Source organism: Leptodactylus fuscus, chromosome 7, assembly GCF_031893055.1.
Source record: "Leptodactylus fuscus isolate aLepFus1 chromosome 7, aLepFus1.hap2, whole genome shotgun sequence".
In the NCBI taxonomy this organism is placed as follows: domain Eukaryota; kingdom Metazoa; phylum Chordata; class Amphibia; order Anura; family Leptodactylidae; genus Leptodactylus; species Leptodactylus fuscus.
The window spans coordinates 122305537-122320990 of NC_134271.1; the positions used below are offsets into that span (position 1 = coordinate 122305537).

The 15454-nt window shown below is 43.2% G+C and overlaps 1 protein-coding gene across 1 annotated transcript; it reads left to right on the forward strand.

Annotated features, from left to right (window-relative positions):
• Window positions 1–7198: 7198 nt before the first annotated feature.
• On the forward strand, window positions 7199–14216 carry ACTC1 (actin alpha cardiac muscle 1). The gene is made up of 7 exons (XM_075282945.1): window positions 7199–7303; window positions 9082–9226; window positions 10059–10383; window positions 11732–11893; window positions 12453–12644; window positions 13520–13701; window positions 13931–14216. Exons 2-7 carry the CDS (start codon window positions 9098–9100, stop codon window positions 14072–14074), a joined length of 1134 nt encoding a protein of 377 aa, XP_075139046.1. The 5' UTR covers window positions 7199–7303; window positions 9082–9097; the 3' UTR covers window positions 14075–14216.
• The last annotated feature ends 1238 nt before the right edge of the window (window positions 14217–15454 follow it).

Consider the following 15454-nt stretch of genomic DNA (forward strand, 5'->3'; position numbering starts at 1 on the left):
ATTTAGGAAAAGTCTTACATTCACATTAACAAGCAGTATAGATAGGATCCTTGTGATGGGACAACCCCTTTAAGTAAACCCAATAGACCCTGTAATGAGTCAGGATTTAGCAGAATCTGTTTGACAAAGGAATCAGCACTGGATCTGTAAGGAACAGAAGAGATGAAGCTAATGCATACACAGTTTTACTGGGCTCACACAGGAAGATACTCCATTGATGAACTTAAACGGGTTATTCTGGGACTGTTTTTACTTACTTCTTGCCCAGGTACTTTATGTGCTGAACTTTGGGTATGCAGGTTGGTTTCAACACTAGGTTGACATGATCAGGACCAGCACCTGACACCCTTCCCCTGCCTGTGTACAGTGTTATAACATGTACCATGGGAACTGAGTTTACTGTTACAATGATCTAGTCTGTTATCCCCTACAATACATGCCATACCATTGAACATGGTGAGGAAGAAGCAGGAGGGATGTGGGTGTGATGGGATGAACCACGTGACCAAATGACAGAACAAGCTTAGATATCTGATTTTGGCGCATTTGGAAGTCTTCCTCTAGCCCACACCATTCCTGAGCAATCAATGCTGTTAGTTGTGGTGCCCGATATGCTATTTAGTACTGTCAGGCAGGAGCAGACAAGCGATGTGATTCTGAGCTCTGACACTGGCTGCCTCTGAATTACATCCCCTGCCTGACACTGCCCTTCTGACGGTATGGAGGTTAAATAGTACGACAGGCATCAAAACTACCTGAACTTGTTGAGCCTAGAGAGAAAATTCCAACTGTGCTGGAATCAGTGGATTCAAATCGAAAAATCTTTATGTAGATTTCTCTTTGTTACTCATTTTGTTCTGGTACGGCACTCTATCAGTCCCATAGGCCCAGTCCTCTACCACTTCTTTCACACAAGAAACTTCTGGACCCTCGTTCTTATGATAGATGGGAGCTCCAATGGTCATACATTTATCACTTGTCCTCTGGAAAATAAACAACACAATAAACCTTTTTTAAAACAAGACATCACCATCTAGGACAGAAAACAATAATGTACGAAAAGAGATTTTATAGGGATTCATATTCACTAATAGTGGACATGAAAAACAGAAAACAAATCCCTTTGCAAACTGAGTCTTAAGAGTCGTGCAGGTCATTGAGGGCTTCCATCTATGGGGGCAGAAAATGTATGGTAATATATGTAAGCTATCGTGACTTTTTGTCAATAATAAAGAATGATCTTGAAGACTGATACATTCCTTGACACTAGTATTTACTTCAGCTGCTTACTGAGCTTTCCTAGAATAAATTATTGGATCGGTTTTAGTAAGGAGGCATTTTTTCTTCTATTGAATTTCCATTCTACAAGTTAATATGCTGGCGCATGTCAGTGCTCTCATTTTTTCCCTAAGGTTTAGCCATATCCTGCGGAATCAATAGCAGAAACATCCCTTCCATGTTACATAGATTACTGGTATCCAAAACCATGTTCCACAAAAGTTCACTTTTACTTGAGGGTCTAGTTTTAAACAGTACAATTCTTTTTAACCTGTATTTTATATATATATATATATATATATATATATATATATATATATATATATATATATATATCCTATGTATAGTCCCTGAACTACATGTCTACTTATGACCAACCCCTCACAAGTTGACCCTTCAGAGGGGAAACATGATGGCTCAGTGGTTAGCACTGCAGGCTTGCAGCGCTGGAGTCCTGGATTCAAATCCTGCCAGGAACAACATCTGTAAGGAGTTTGTATGTTCTCCCCATGTTTGAGTGGATTTCCTCCCATTCTACAAAGACATATTTAGATGAAAAAAAAATTGTACATTGTGATCCCTATATGGGGCTAAAAATCTACATTAAAAAAAAAAAAAAGAAGTTGACCCTTCAGTGAATATGACACAAATGCAAAAAAGTAAATGTAACAGCAAAATTGCCATGTACTTAAGCTAAACCACATTGAAAATCTGAAGCAAAAACTGAGATGTAGAAAATCTCCATAACGTGTAGATCACAGCCCTTTAGCACTAATACATTACTATGCAGCAGCAGGGATTCAAGTCATTCTGCTTTACACATCTGGTGACAGCTCCTCTTTAAGCCTGCTATACTTTTGTTATATATATATATATATATATATATATATATATATATTTCAATAGAAATTATTTATTAAATTTACATCCTGCTCATCCTCAGCTTAGGAGTCCAGTAGGTGGTCGACAGCTACCTCCTTCCCTATACCATGCTGCCTGCATATTGTACCACATTTGCAATGTTAAAGGTTTCCTTTAAGCAGAGAAGCAGGAGCGTAACTAGCACTATAGCAGGTGCTATGGGTGACTCACTAATGCATACATCCCAACCATCCAGGATTCTGCAGGACAGTCCTGGATATCGAGTTCTGTCCCACCGTCCTGGTGGACAAAAAGTATGTCCCAGTTTCAACTCATGTGCTCCCCGTGTGGTCTAGCCCCAGTAACTGTAGGAATGATGTGATGACCTCACACATTGCGCCTACAGCTCCCAGAACACTCTGTGACTGAGCAGGGGAGCGAGGAGGGGTGAGTATCAGTGTTGTTTATGTTAAACTTTGAGGGTAAATTGAGGATAAACATGAGGGGCAGATGAAGGAGGACATTAAACTGGTGGCAGATGAAGGGGGGCATGAAACTGGGGACAGAGGTGGAGGGGAAACATTAAACTGGGGGCAGATGATGGGGGGACATTAAACTGGTGCAGATGAATGAGGGACATTAAAGTAAGGGCAGATGAAAGGGCAATTAAACTGGGGAGGAGATTAAGAGGGACATTAAACTGGGGACAACTGGAGGGGTCATTAAACAATGGGGGTCACTGGACGAAGACATTAAACTAGGGGCAACTGGAGGAGGACATTAAACCATGGGAGTAGCTGGAGGGGGACCTGTCTACCTTTAGATGCCTCCAGTTTAATGTCACGCTCCGGCTACCCCAATGATTTAATGTTCCCTTGCAACTGCCCGAGTTTAATGTCCCCCTCTAGTTGCCCCCAGTTCAATGTCCTGCTCCAGCTGCCATTAATTTATTGTTCCCCTCCAACTACCCCCACTGTTTAATCTCCCCCTCTAGCTACCCCAGTTTCATGTCCCCTCTAGTTTCCCCCAGTTTAAAGGGGCTCTATCAGCAAAATTATGCTGCTAGAGCCCCACATATGCGTGAATAGCCTTTAAAAAGGCTATTCAGGCACCGTAAAAGTTATATTAAACTACCCCCCCATTTTAAAATAATAACCTAAAAAAGAATGTGCTCTACTTACCGAACGTGCACGCTGGGCGGGCATTCAGGGTGTGTCTTCATCTTCATCCCCGCCTTTTCTTCCTCCGATGTCCTCCGGTCCCGTCTTCCTCCAGCGCTCGCGAACGGACAGTGATAGCCTATTTTTTTTTTATCAGTGTCTGCGAGCGAGCGCCGGAGGAGGACGGGACCGGAGGACATCAGAGGAAGAAGAGGCGGGGATGAAGATGAAGACACACCCTGAATGCCCGCCCAGCGTGCACGATCCGTATGTAGAGCACATTCTTTTTTAGGTTATTTTTTTAAAATGGGGGGGGTAGTTTAATATAACTTTACCGATGCCTGAATAGCCTTTTTAATGGCTATGCACGCATATGTGGGGCTCTAGCAGCATGATTTTTCTGATAGAGCCCCTTTAAGCTGGGGCAACAGGAAAGGGACTTAATACTGTGGGGCAGTTGGGGGGGGGGAACATTATAATATGGGGGCATATAATGTTCAGCTGACTATAGGAGCATTATACTGTGTGGGGGCACATGGAAAAATGGATGAGAATGGGCAGAGTCAAAGTAGAAGTGAGTGGAGCTAAATTTGCCAAGGCAAATTTGTCCCTCTTTCTCTTCTTTGAAAGTTGGGTGGTATGCTAATGGACAATTTGTGCCCCAGGCGGCTGCATAAGCCGGCCGGGTCCTGACTGGGCGTGGTTAATGCGCTCCGCTTTTCTCCCCTCCCCTTTCCTGGAGGCCAGCGCTCCATTGGCTTCCGGGTAAGGGGGGGGCGGAGCTTTCCCCCCTTATATAGACACGCGCCGGGTGGGGACTTCCTCTTGGATCCCCGCCGGCGTCGTGTCAAGTAGTGAGCGGCCCTCCATCCCTCCGGCTAAATTTGGTTTATGGTTGGTTCTTTGTGGTTGTTTTTGTTTGCTGTTTATTTATTTATTTTTCTTTGTTTTCGTAAGTGTCACAGCTGGCATATTGGCAGGACCTTGTCCCCCCCCCCCCATCCTCTGGCATCAGGAGAAGATGGTAGTCACGTCACCCGTAGAAACATCACCACATGCACACCGCCAATGGTGTCTGGGCATACTGGTGACGCGTTCCGCAGGTCATTAAGAGGTTCTCAAGGTTCTGCTCATATGTATATGTCAATAAACCTGTGGCCAACCTCCACTTTTACCCAGATTCGGTGTCTGTGTCATTGTTAGGTTTACACGTGGGCACCCGGGGGTTTAAAGGGGACAGCTGTTTTACAGGTTGATACGGTCAGTCTTCACTTACCTGCCCCTGTTCCTATCTACAGCCATATTTGCTTAGGCCTCTTGGGCGTTTTGTGCTGATGGTAATATGCAGCAGGCGCAGACAGGAACCAGGATAGCTAAATGAAAACTGGCTGTTGCCTGCTGAAGTATTCCAGTAGGTAGCAACCTAATGTACCTTTGAAGCCTGTATGGGAGCACTATATTTTGTGGGACTCAATAACAGGGGGCACTTACTGTACAGGGGTCTGTAATGGGGATAGTATACTGTACAGGGGCCTGTAATGGGGACAGTATACTGTGTGAGGGTCTTTAATGGGTGCAATATACTGTATAGGGACCAATATAGGGGCAATATACCATGTGGAGGAGATCAGTAAATGGCTGTTATACGTGTGGGGGAAGCAAAGGAGGCATTATGATGACTGGGGGATAGGATCCCTGTGAAAAGCTTGTTATAGGCACACGTCCAGGGGTGAACCTAGCTTTTATGCCGCCTGCGGCGGACGACAGAACCCCCCCCCTACCGGGAGGAGGGGGCGGAGTGGAGGGGGGCGGGGCGGAGCAGACGGGGCGGCGTTAGCAGGCAGAGAGCAGGCAGGAGAACCTGCTCTCTGCCTGAGCATCAGGGGAGGCCGGTGGAGCAGCGCTGTGTCCACAGGGCCTCCCCAATCCACCACTCGCTTCCCGTGCCGGGCTGCCGAGATGGTGGCGCTAAGTCAGTCCAGGACAGCTTGTCCTGGACTGGCTTAGGTCAGCAAAAATGCCGCCACCCCCGGGGGCCCGGCATAGCGCCGCCTGAAGCGGTTGCTTCAGGTCGCCTCATGGGAGGTGCGGCGCTGCACACGTCTTTCCTAGTTACTCTCCTGCAGAGAAGGCAACATCTGTGCTGTTTGCTATATACAATAGGTAATTTGGTAATGGAGTTTAGATCTTGGGGGCTACATATATATGGCTATCGTAGTATGATCTCATAGGGATGAGCTGATTGCAGAGAGACTATGTTTGTACAGTATTTTTACACCTCTTGATGTGGCCTACATTGCATACTGAATGCAGGTTTACTGTGTCTATTATATTTCACCAATTTCATAGAAAAAATGTGGTCCCTTTAAGATGCCGAATTCAAAGAATGAAGTGGAAAAATGAAACGCTGTACTTGGCACTGTAATGCAGCAATACACAATGTATCCCACATAAACATGCACACCATTCTCTGCCATCCTCCTTTGTGATGGATGGTATGCAGTATTGTATCAAGAAAAGCCATGTCCCCCTGAAAGAGAAGAGGAGGGGAATTTCCACCGAGAAAACTGGCATGCCTTCTTGTCTCAGGGCAAAACTTCAACCTTGCTCTGCCAAATAATAACTATTTCCATATATGATATCCTTGGAAAGGTTGAAACCTGTTTTACTCTAGACTGCAAGCTAACTCATGTTTTGCTTGATCTCTCATTCATACCGACAGATGCAGCAGAGTTCTGCTTGCAAAAGACAGCAGAGCTGAATTTGTCATGGGGTAAAATGCTTCCTATTGTAAGTGTCACATGTGTTAAATAGGAATCTAAGTAAAGCTACTATGTTGCTTTAAAGGACTTCTCAGTCCTATAGATATTGATGATCAATTGTTAGGAAAATATGGCATTAAATAGTAGAACGTTATTGTACTTATCCTTGAATGGACCTCATCCTTGTATGGATCTGCAACAAATCTAATATAGAAAAGTGTCCAATTCAGATTCTGGGTTCTGTTATAAATACAATATGTATCGGACCTGAAAATCTGACACGTGTGAACATATCTTAAGAATGATCAGTTTCAACAGAGAGGTGACTGTGGTCAGTCTGACAGTCTATAAATGTATGAGAATACTGATAGATTTCAGTACCTACTGTTCATTTTATTGCATGCCCATCTCTCAGGAAATGTAATAAAACTGTTTTACTAATCCAATTTGGGTTTAGGTATAACGACAAATTCAGCTCTGCTACATCGTCATATTCCACGTGCATTCCCATTTTTACAGTATCCAGTGTGGTTACGAGCTGCAGAATGTAATAGTAGTGAGTGATTGTCTGCAGGCCCCTGAGGTATTATGGGGATTAGACAGATATTATTATTAATACGACTACAGGACCCGCAGTCACATTGCTACTATATGTTTGCATTGGCAGCCTCACAAAGAGACAACTATCGAGCTCAGCATGCCATCCTTCCTGCTACTTCATTATTAATGTATAAGTCAGTGGCACATTAAACTTCTGTCCGATCTTTCATTAGACAGAGCACAAGTCTCTCTGGTCTGAAGCGCAGTCATGACTTGCTATTTCCCTCTCGCCCCCCTTCCTCCCAATTGTGTTGCACCTGTCTGCCCCTCAGCAGTCACTGTTTCTATGCTATTTCTTTCATTGTGCTGTTATTTTTTTTTTTTGTCACCCAGCATTGCAGACATGCTTTTTTGGGAATCCCTATTTGGCCATCCCTCGTAGTGCTCTCCCCACCTCCACACCTTCCATACATGGGCTAAGGGGTCCATGGACCCTGCCCTCCCCCCTCACCTACTCCATTAATGGCTTCTTTGCTACTCAATGGCCCAGAAGCTACCAAATAAGGATAGGCCGTCTGCCTTTCCCTGTGGAGCTCCCCACTGACTCTACATCTTCAGGCAGGGTATAAATTGACAGCTCAGTCCCCAAGGCAGCACCCAGCCAATTTCAAACACAGCAGCCAGCTCTCTTGTGCTGACCAGGTGAGTACCAGCGGGGACCTGTAGGTGGCTCGTTGCTCCCTCCTGTCAGATGGATTTCAGCTCTTAGACTATGGGGACAAAGTCAAGCTTCAGCTTTCTTGTTGGATTCAATGGAAATAGTCAAAACTTTTGTAACCTTCTTCCGATGTACAAAATACTGCAGACGCCACAGGATTATCATACAGGGAAGGCTGAAGTCATTGGACCTGGGTCTTTTCCGGCTTTACAAGCTGGAAACATTCAAGCGATTTTAGTGCTTTTCCAGTGGTTACAGGAATTTGCAACGCTTGCTTGCAGTTTTCTGAAGAATTAACCACAATGTGTAAAACTATACTAGTTGTTACTGGATATATATCTAGAACGATGACAAATACTGTTCATGGATGGAGAGATAGATAGATAGATAGATAGATAGATAGATAGATAGATAGATAGAAAGCTAGCTATGCATATAGACGCATACATAGATATATGGATAGACAGATAGATATGCCAGGTCACTTTGGTGTCATGATTTAGTGATGTTTTATCTTTAGCTCTACTACAGATCTACAGCCACCCGTGCTATTCCCTTTTATACATACGGTACATGTATATATTCTACAAATCCATCTCAAGCAATAGCTATAAGTCTCAACACACATATTTAACCCATTCTAGACAAGGCAGCTTTAGTACTTACTCTAGCGAACCAATAACCCCTTTGGCTTTACTCTGCTGTTCCACAAGTAGTTTACAGCGTCAGGTGTGGAAACATGAAACTCAATTTGCACTTGTGTTAGCGGGGAGAGGATTTGGGCACAGTGCGGGTCTTGTGTCTAAAAGACAGCTGTTCTTTGACATGTGAGGGCGACTGTTTTATGAAGGGGAGGGGGGTAGAGGTCTGTTTTAGAACTTAGAATCCTACATGTTAATGTTACGCTTTAGAACAGTGGTCTCCAACCAGCTATCCAGTTGCTGGAACTACAAATCCCAGCATTATTTATCTATCTATCTATCTATCTATCTATCTATCTATCTATCTATCTATCTATCTATGAAATCTTGCTGGTTAGAGATCACTGTTTAGAAAATAATTGAGAAGAAAAGGGGAAGGGGTATGGTTTGCTCTAGCAATATATACTTTATGATTGGATTCACAAGCTTCCTAAGGATCTGGTCATAGGCTTCCGGGAGAATTTCTGTGTTTTGAGGATAAGGTGTAAAATAAACCAATTTTAACTTAGAGTGAACCTCTCACATTGTACATGAATTTCTGTCTGGTGCAGCATGTTACAGAGCAGGAGGAGCTGAAGAGACTGATATAGATTTGTGGGAGAAAACTCAATGCATTTTGCTCATTAAAATCTCTGCTCATTCTGGGCTCAGGAGTCCAATGGGCGGTCCTACTCAGCAGAGAAGGTTGTCAATCACTGATTAGGACCGCCCACTGGACACCTAAGCTACAGATTTTAGTTTAAAAAATTCAGGTTATGCTATTCCTACAAAAATTATATCAATCTGCTCAGCTCCTCCTAATCTGTATCCTGCATATTAGATGTTCAATATGACAGGTTCTCTTAAAGGAGTAACTTTAAGAAAATGTTAGCATACCTGCAATATTCTGCCAATAATTTCAATATGTTTTTATTGAAATTTGATGATAATAGTAGAATGAATACAATGATCCAGCACTGTAATATATGTACAGATATATATATATAGCGAGAGAGAGAGAGTGCAGTAATATTCTGTACTTTCAGGGTTTGTGCTTTATTCCGATTTTATCTATTCCACAGAACCTAACCTGCCAACATGTGCGACGATGAGGAGACTACCGCCTTGGTGTGCGACAACGGCTCCGGGCTGGTAAAAGCTGGGTTCGCTGGGGATGATGCCCCTCGTGCTGTGTTCCCCTCAATCGTTGGTCGCCCACGTCATCAGGTATACACCTTTTCCTAAATGTTTCCTAATACCTGTAAATATAAGGGGGTTTTTTCTACCCATTTAAAGAATAAGATGAAATAATAAAATAATCTATGCCATGAGATAATGCAATACGGCCAACCAATAGGCAGAAACCCATATGATTCCTGCCCCTAGATGTCCATAGTACGGTGACAGGTTATTGCTCTATTATTTAGTGCTTATTTATACTATGTCTATGAAACTACACCTCTTAATCTCTCCCTGTTTTCCTACTACTGGGAGATAAAAATAGAAATAGCACAGACCGTGTGCCGCAAGGACTAGTGATAAGATGAGCTAGTTATTAATAGGAAGCTTTGAGCCTCCTCATATTCTCCTGTCGTACTGTGTGCTGGGCAGAACTGGCCTTGTTATACAGTCAATGCTGGCACACTGTGAATGGCTTTGCCATAGCTGAAATATCAGCAGAAGCATTGCTAACATCCAAATACTCATGAGGGGAAGCTGAGCATATTACAATTAAGCTTTGCCAACAACCTATTAGTATCATTTACTGCTACGTCCTGCCAAGTCCTCAACTGGGAATAGATGGCAACCACCGGCGCTAAGGCCATAGTGAAGAAGAGCTGTGCAGTTTATGAGGCCAAATTATATTAATGCCAACTGAGTCATGATCTTGTCACCTTCACTTGTAGGTCAGGGTAACTTTGATCCAGAGTTATAAACACTATATAAAAAGAACTGGCTGATAAGATTATACAGGGCTCCTATAAAGCCTCGTTCATGTGTCTTATTTTATGATTTCATTGCAGTGAATTTAACATGAGTATTCAATCTTCTATTCTAGGGTGTCATGGTAGGTATGGGTCAGAAGGACTCCTACGTAGGTGATGAAGCTCAGAGCAAGAGAGGTATCCTGACCCTCAAGTACCCCATTGAACACGGTATCATCACCAACTGGGATGATATGGAGAAGATCTGGCACCACACCTTCTACAATGAGCTCCGCGTAGCCCCTGAAGAACACCCCACCCTGCTCACTGAAGCTCCACTGAACCCCAAGGCTAACCGTGAAAAGATGACCCAGATCATGTTTGAGACCTTCAACGTCCCAGCCATGTATGTTGCCATCCAGGCTGTCCTGTCCCTGTATGCTTCTGGTCGTACCACAGGTGAGAACAAATACGATAACAAAACGTTACACGTTTCATCAATATCTACCTCAACCACACTTCTACATGGCTTACACTGCAGTCAGACATTAGTATTGTATATGCAGGGATACACATACAAGTCTAAGGGCCACAGTATTAGGCTGTACTATCCCCTTGGGTAGACATATAACTTGTAGAGGTAGTGCCCTCTAGGACATAGCGGCAGCACTAGCCATAGATGTCTGGTAATTGGGGATTTATGGAAACGCCACATATTTAGTCAATAGGCACCCTTGGCTATCCTATCTGCTACTACAGAGTAAAGCAGTCGAGGTGGCAAAGTATAAGTATGGATATACTGTATATTGTAGTTAAAGAAAGATAGGGTGGTACACATTAAATGTTATGTTATTGGCAGTACCAGCCAAGCATCTAATGTTTATGAGGCCTCCCACAACATACATATGTTTATAGGAGAATCGGGAGAGATACCTATTGGCCAACTGAGCCAATAGGTATGAAAAGACCTATAGAAATGACCACATATACTATAAGATACAATGGAAAGAGCCACAACCAGTTCCAACCATCACTTTGTCTCTAGAGTACTGAACAGAGAGGAGATGCCAGAGATGGTTGTACAGGAGGGCATCGAAGGCATGTGCGGCCCCTTGGCTGCGGTTTCTAATTATTTTAGCAGTACTGCAATGGGTTACTCTATTTTATAATCTTTTTCCAGTATAATCCTAGAAATGTTGCAGAAGATAAGGTCAATGAATTGACAGTAAATTCTTTTTTTTATGGCAACCCTGCACCCAATAATACATCAAAGTCAAATTAATTCATTGCGAGTTCAACCAGAATGCGATGGAAGCTGTAATCTTCTTACACTGGTGACACGGGCATCTTGTCTCTGAATCTAGCCTATTTAGTGGTACTGAAATACTGGCTTATATTTACAGGAATAGCCCTTGACAGGGGAGGGGTAATGGAGTGCTGTGACCCCACTCTGGCTTGTGCAGTACACAGGGCAATAACATCTGTCTGTTATATAAATAGCCAGGGGAGAAGGGCTGCCGGATGCTCAGTACCTAGCTCAACCCATATTTCTTGTAGAAATGCAAATCCCTAAAGCTGATAAGAATAAAGGAAGAAAGTGGAGAAAGTAGCTCCAAGTGTAATAATCTCTCTCGTATACAGTCTGCAGTCTGTCCTTGACGGTTCTGCACAGTGATGGCTGTATTTTGGCACATCCGTCTTGTTAGGCCATATATGGACCACAGACACAATACAAGACATGAATCTACCGTGTCTAACCTTGTATGATGTAAATTTCTCATCCATTCCTTCTTCCCGTAACTTCTAGGTATCGTTCTTGACTCCGGTGATGGTGTCACACACAACGTCCCCATCTATGAAGGGTATGCTCTGCCCCATGCCATCATGCGTCTTGATCTGGCTGGCAGGGACCTCACCGATTACCTCATGAAGATCCTGACTGAGCGTGGCTACTCTTTCGTGACCACAGGCAAGTTTTTATGGTTTCCAAGAATTTCCCAGCTGTAGGGCTTGGACCTCAAAAACGCTTATTCTCATGACCGTGTCAGTTTGTGCAAAAATTACCGGAGCGATGACACAAGGAGATAGCGCTTCTAGTCTATAATTTGGTATGCCTGAGGCGCCTTAAGAGTCAGTGGCAGTCACAAGACTCTGGCAGGCACACGGTACATATTCCATGGGATTTGCAGCAATTTGTAACTACTGCACAATCCTTATATCACACATACTGTACAAATCCTATTCATGTCAGCCGGGGGCAGAATTACAGCTCTGTCCTCCCAGGAGACATCTAATGTACGCTTACCTTCTTGTATTACCTTGAGATAACTGGAAATTATGTGCTCATTTTATGATATCTAGAGATATATTTAACCTCTACTTATACACAAAGCTAGAAGTTATATCCATGCACCCTAAAATGAGATTGAACAGTTCCTAATGTGCCCCTGTACCACAGAGTATTAGAATAGGTTATGACTGAAATAAGGAGATTTAACTCAACATTTTCTTCCGTTTCCCTTTTACAGCTGAGCGTGAAATTGTCCGTGACATCAAGGAGAAGCTGTGCTATGTGGCTCTGGACTTTGAGAATGAGATGGCAACCGCTGCCTCCTCATCTTCCCTGGAGAAGAGCTATGAATTGCCTGACGGTCAGGTCATCACCATTGGAAATGAACGTTTCCGTTGCCCTGAGACCCTCTTCCAGCCATCCTTCATTGGTGAGCCTCTTTACATGTAACTCATCACATTTCTATGTGACAGATGTATGGCCACAACATATTACTTATTGCCATCAACTATACTGTACATCACTTAATCTGACCCTAATGTTGGTGGGCACAGCCAACCATCTAATATATATATATATATATATATATATATATATATATATATATATATATATATAGGCCTCCCGACTAATTGTTGGGGGAGATATGGATCAATATGTCGATCCTTTTGTACTTGGGAAAGTTAAGGCACCACCAGAGTTCGACCCCACTTCCCATTCCGTAATCACATTTTTGGCCCCCCAAAAAGTCAGGTTGTTAGATAGAACTGTCAGCCATAGAATGATAACAGTTCTACAATAGATAATCACAAGCTATCCCAAAATACTTGAACAAACACACACCAAGGCCTTACCTACTATTGCATTACTTTAATCTACCATACCATATGCTATTTTTGATACTGGTGTCTTCTGCTACGTCAGAGGCCATTTGGCCTATTCAAGCACCAGAACCTGGGTGCGACTGCTACCTCTGCTTCCAAAATAGCTACTGTATGCAGCATTATGCATGCAAAGTTGGTAAATGTGACTGTATACAATCTCAAATCCAGCCTAGTTAAGTATAGATTTATTTTGCCGAGCATGAAAGGGCTCCCATACCACATTCCCTGGCCAACACAAGCTGCTACTCCAACAAAGACCCTTTTATCATTTTGAAGCTCTAACACCTGCTTAGTTCTTTGGACAGTTGCTTTCCAGTTGGCAGAGCATGTTACATTCAGCCTTGGGCTCTAACGCCACCTGTTCTTTCCAATCCCTATACACTCTGCTAACAAATCATGGCGTCCCTCTTCTTCATCTCAGGTATGGAGTCTGCTGGTATTCATGAAACTACCTACAACAGCATCATGAAGTGCGACATTGACATCCGTAAGGATCTGTACGCCAACAACGTCTTGTCCGGTGGTACCACCATGTACCCAGGTATTGCTGACAGAATGCAGAAGGAAATCACCGCCCTGGCTCCCAGCACCATGAAGATCAAGGTGAGCGCCGAGAATGATCTTTTCACAAAACTCCCATTACTCATGTAATATGTTATACCACATAACAACATTATCATATAATTATTGTGGTATTGATATTAGGGTTATAGACACATAGACGGTTATGACCGAACCAGTAGATATGAATCTGGGACAATCTGTTTAACGGAGGGGTCCAAGCTGTTCACTGTGTCAGCTATGTATTTACACGCCTTTCCTTTTCCTACAGATCATTGCCCCACCTGAGCGTAAATACTCCGTATGGATCGGTGGCTCCATCTTGGCTTCTCTGTCCACCTTCCAGCAGATGTGGATCAGCAAGCAGGAATACGATGAGGCTGGCCCCTCCATTGTGCACAGGAAGTGCTTCTAAAAAGTTCACCTTTTTCTTCGTCAACCTATACACCTTACCTCCAACTCAGAACAACAAGACATTGGGCAGCCATTGTACAGTTTGTTTACACTCCATCATATTTATTACTTTATAAATAAAACAGAAGCCGTTATCAAGTCCATCAGGTCGCCTGTCTTATTTTCATTGCTTGGGACATTAGGAATAACCATCAAAGAGGAGCCGTCTGATCTAGGTTTTGATCTATGTGAAAGTTATATTGAAGGCTAACTGGCATATCTCCGACATGCATTTACCAATACAGATACCATTGTGTCAGGAAGTACAGGTTAGGATGTGAAATAAACAAAAATGTAACAGGATTCATAAAAAAAGTGCATTGAAAGTTGGAATGTCCTTTTGTTACAAACATGTCAAATGTTAAATAAAAAAACTAATGGAAAAAAAAAAAAACTACATTTCTTTGAATTCGAAAATATTTTTTTGTCATATATGCAGGAGAAACGGTAAAATGTCATCCATCAGTCTCAAAAAGCCACATGTCCACCAACTGCCCAAGCCTGGATACCATAAAATGCGGAAGTTGAACCTAATACAAGACCTCATGACTAGTTAGACATTTCTAAATGTCAATATATTCAGAGTGGCAGAAGCACATTATCATTGTGTCTGTAGTCTACAATAGCGACATAAACGTTTTTGTAATGTAACGTCTAATGATTGTTTCTTTCCCATGACATGTTCACGTCTTCTCTGTGCTAGTATAAATCAATTCCCTAACAAATAATATGACCAAGTATATGTGGACACATTAACATTGCATCCCTATGTGATAGGAACTGGAACTCCACCATGGGACTGGTCCTCACTGTCCCCTCTACACTAGATGAAAGTCACAGAGATCTCCAATATAGCTAAATATACACGCCAAAATGCTAAATTGGCAGCTCCTATTAGCAATGGGTGCAGCTGAAACACAAATCCGACACTTTACCCATATACACAGTACAGTCCAGTGACCACCGCCTACTTTTGACGTCAATGTTAAATAACCAATCGCAGAAGGCACGTGTCATCAGCCATCTGGGTGCCCTCATCATTGTGGAAGGCATGATGGATCAACACAAGTATGTATCTATCCTTGCGGACCATGTTCACGCCTACATGTGAAATGTTTTTCCTCAGGATGATGGCATCTACCAGCAGGACAATGCGACGTGTCATAAAGCTCGCAGTGTACGTGCGTGGTAAGAGGAGCACCAGGATGAGTTTACCGTACCCCATTGGCCAGCAAATTCCCTAGACATTAACCAATCGAGAATCTGTGGGACCACCTCGATCGGGTTGTTCGCGCCATGGATGCTCAACCACGTAACTAGCACAGCTGGCCACGGCACTGGA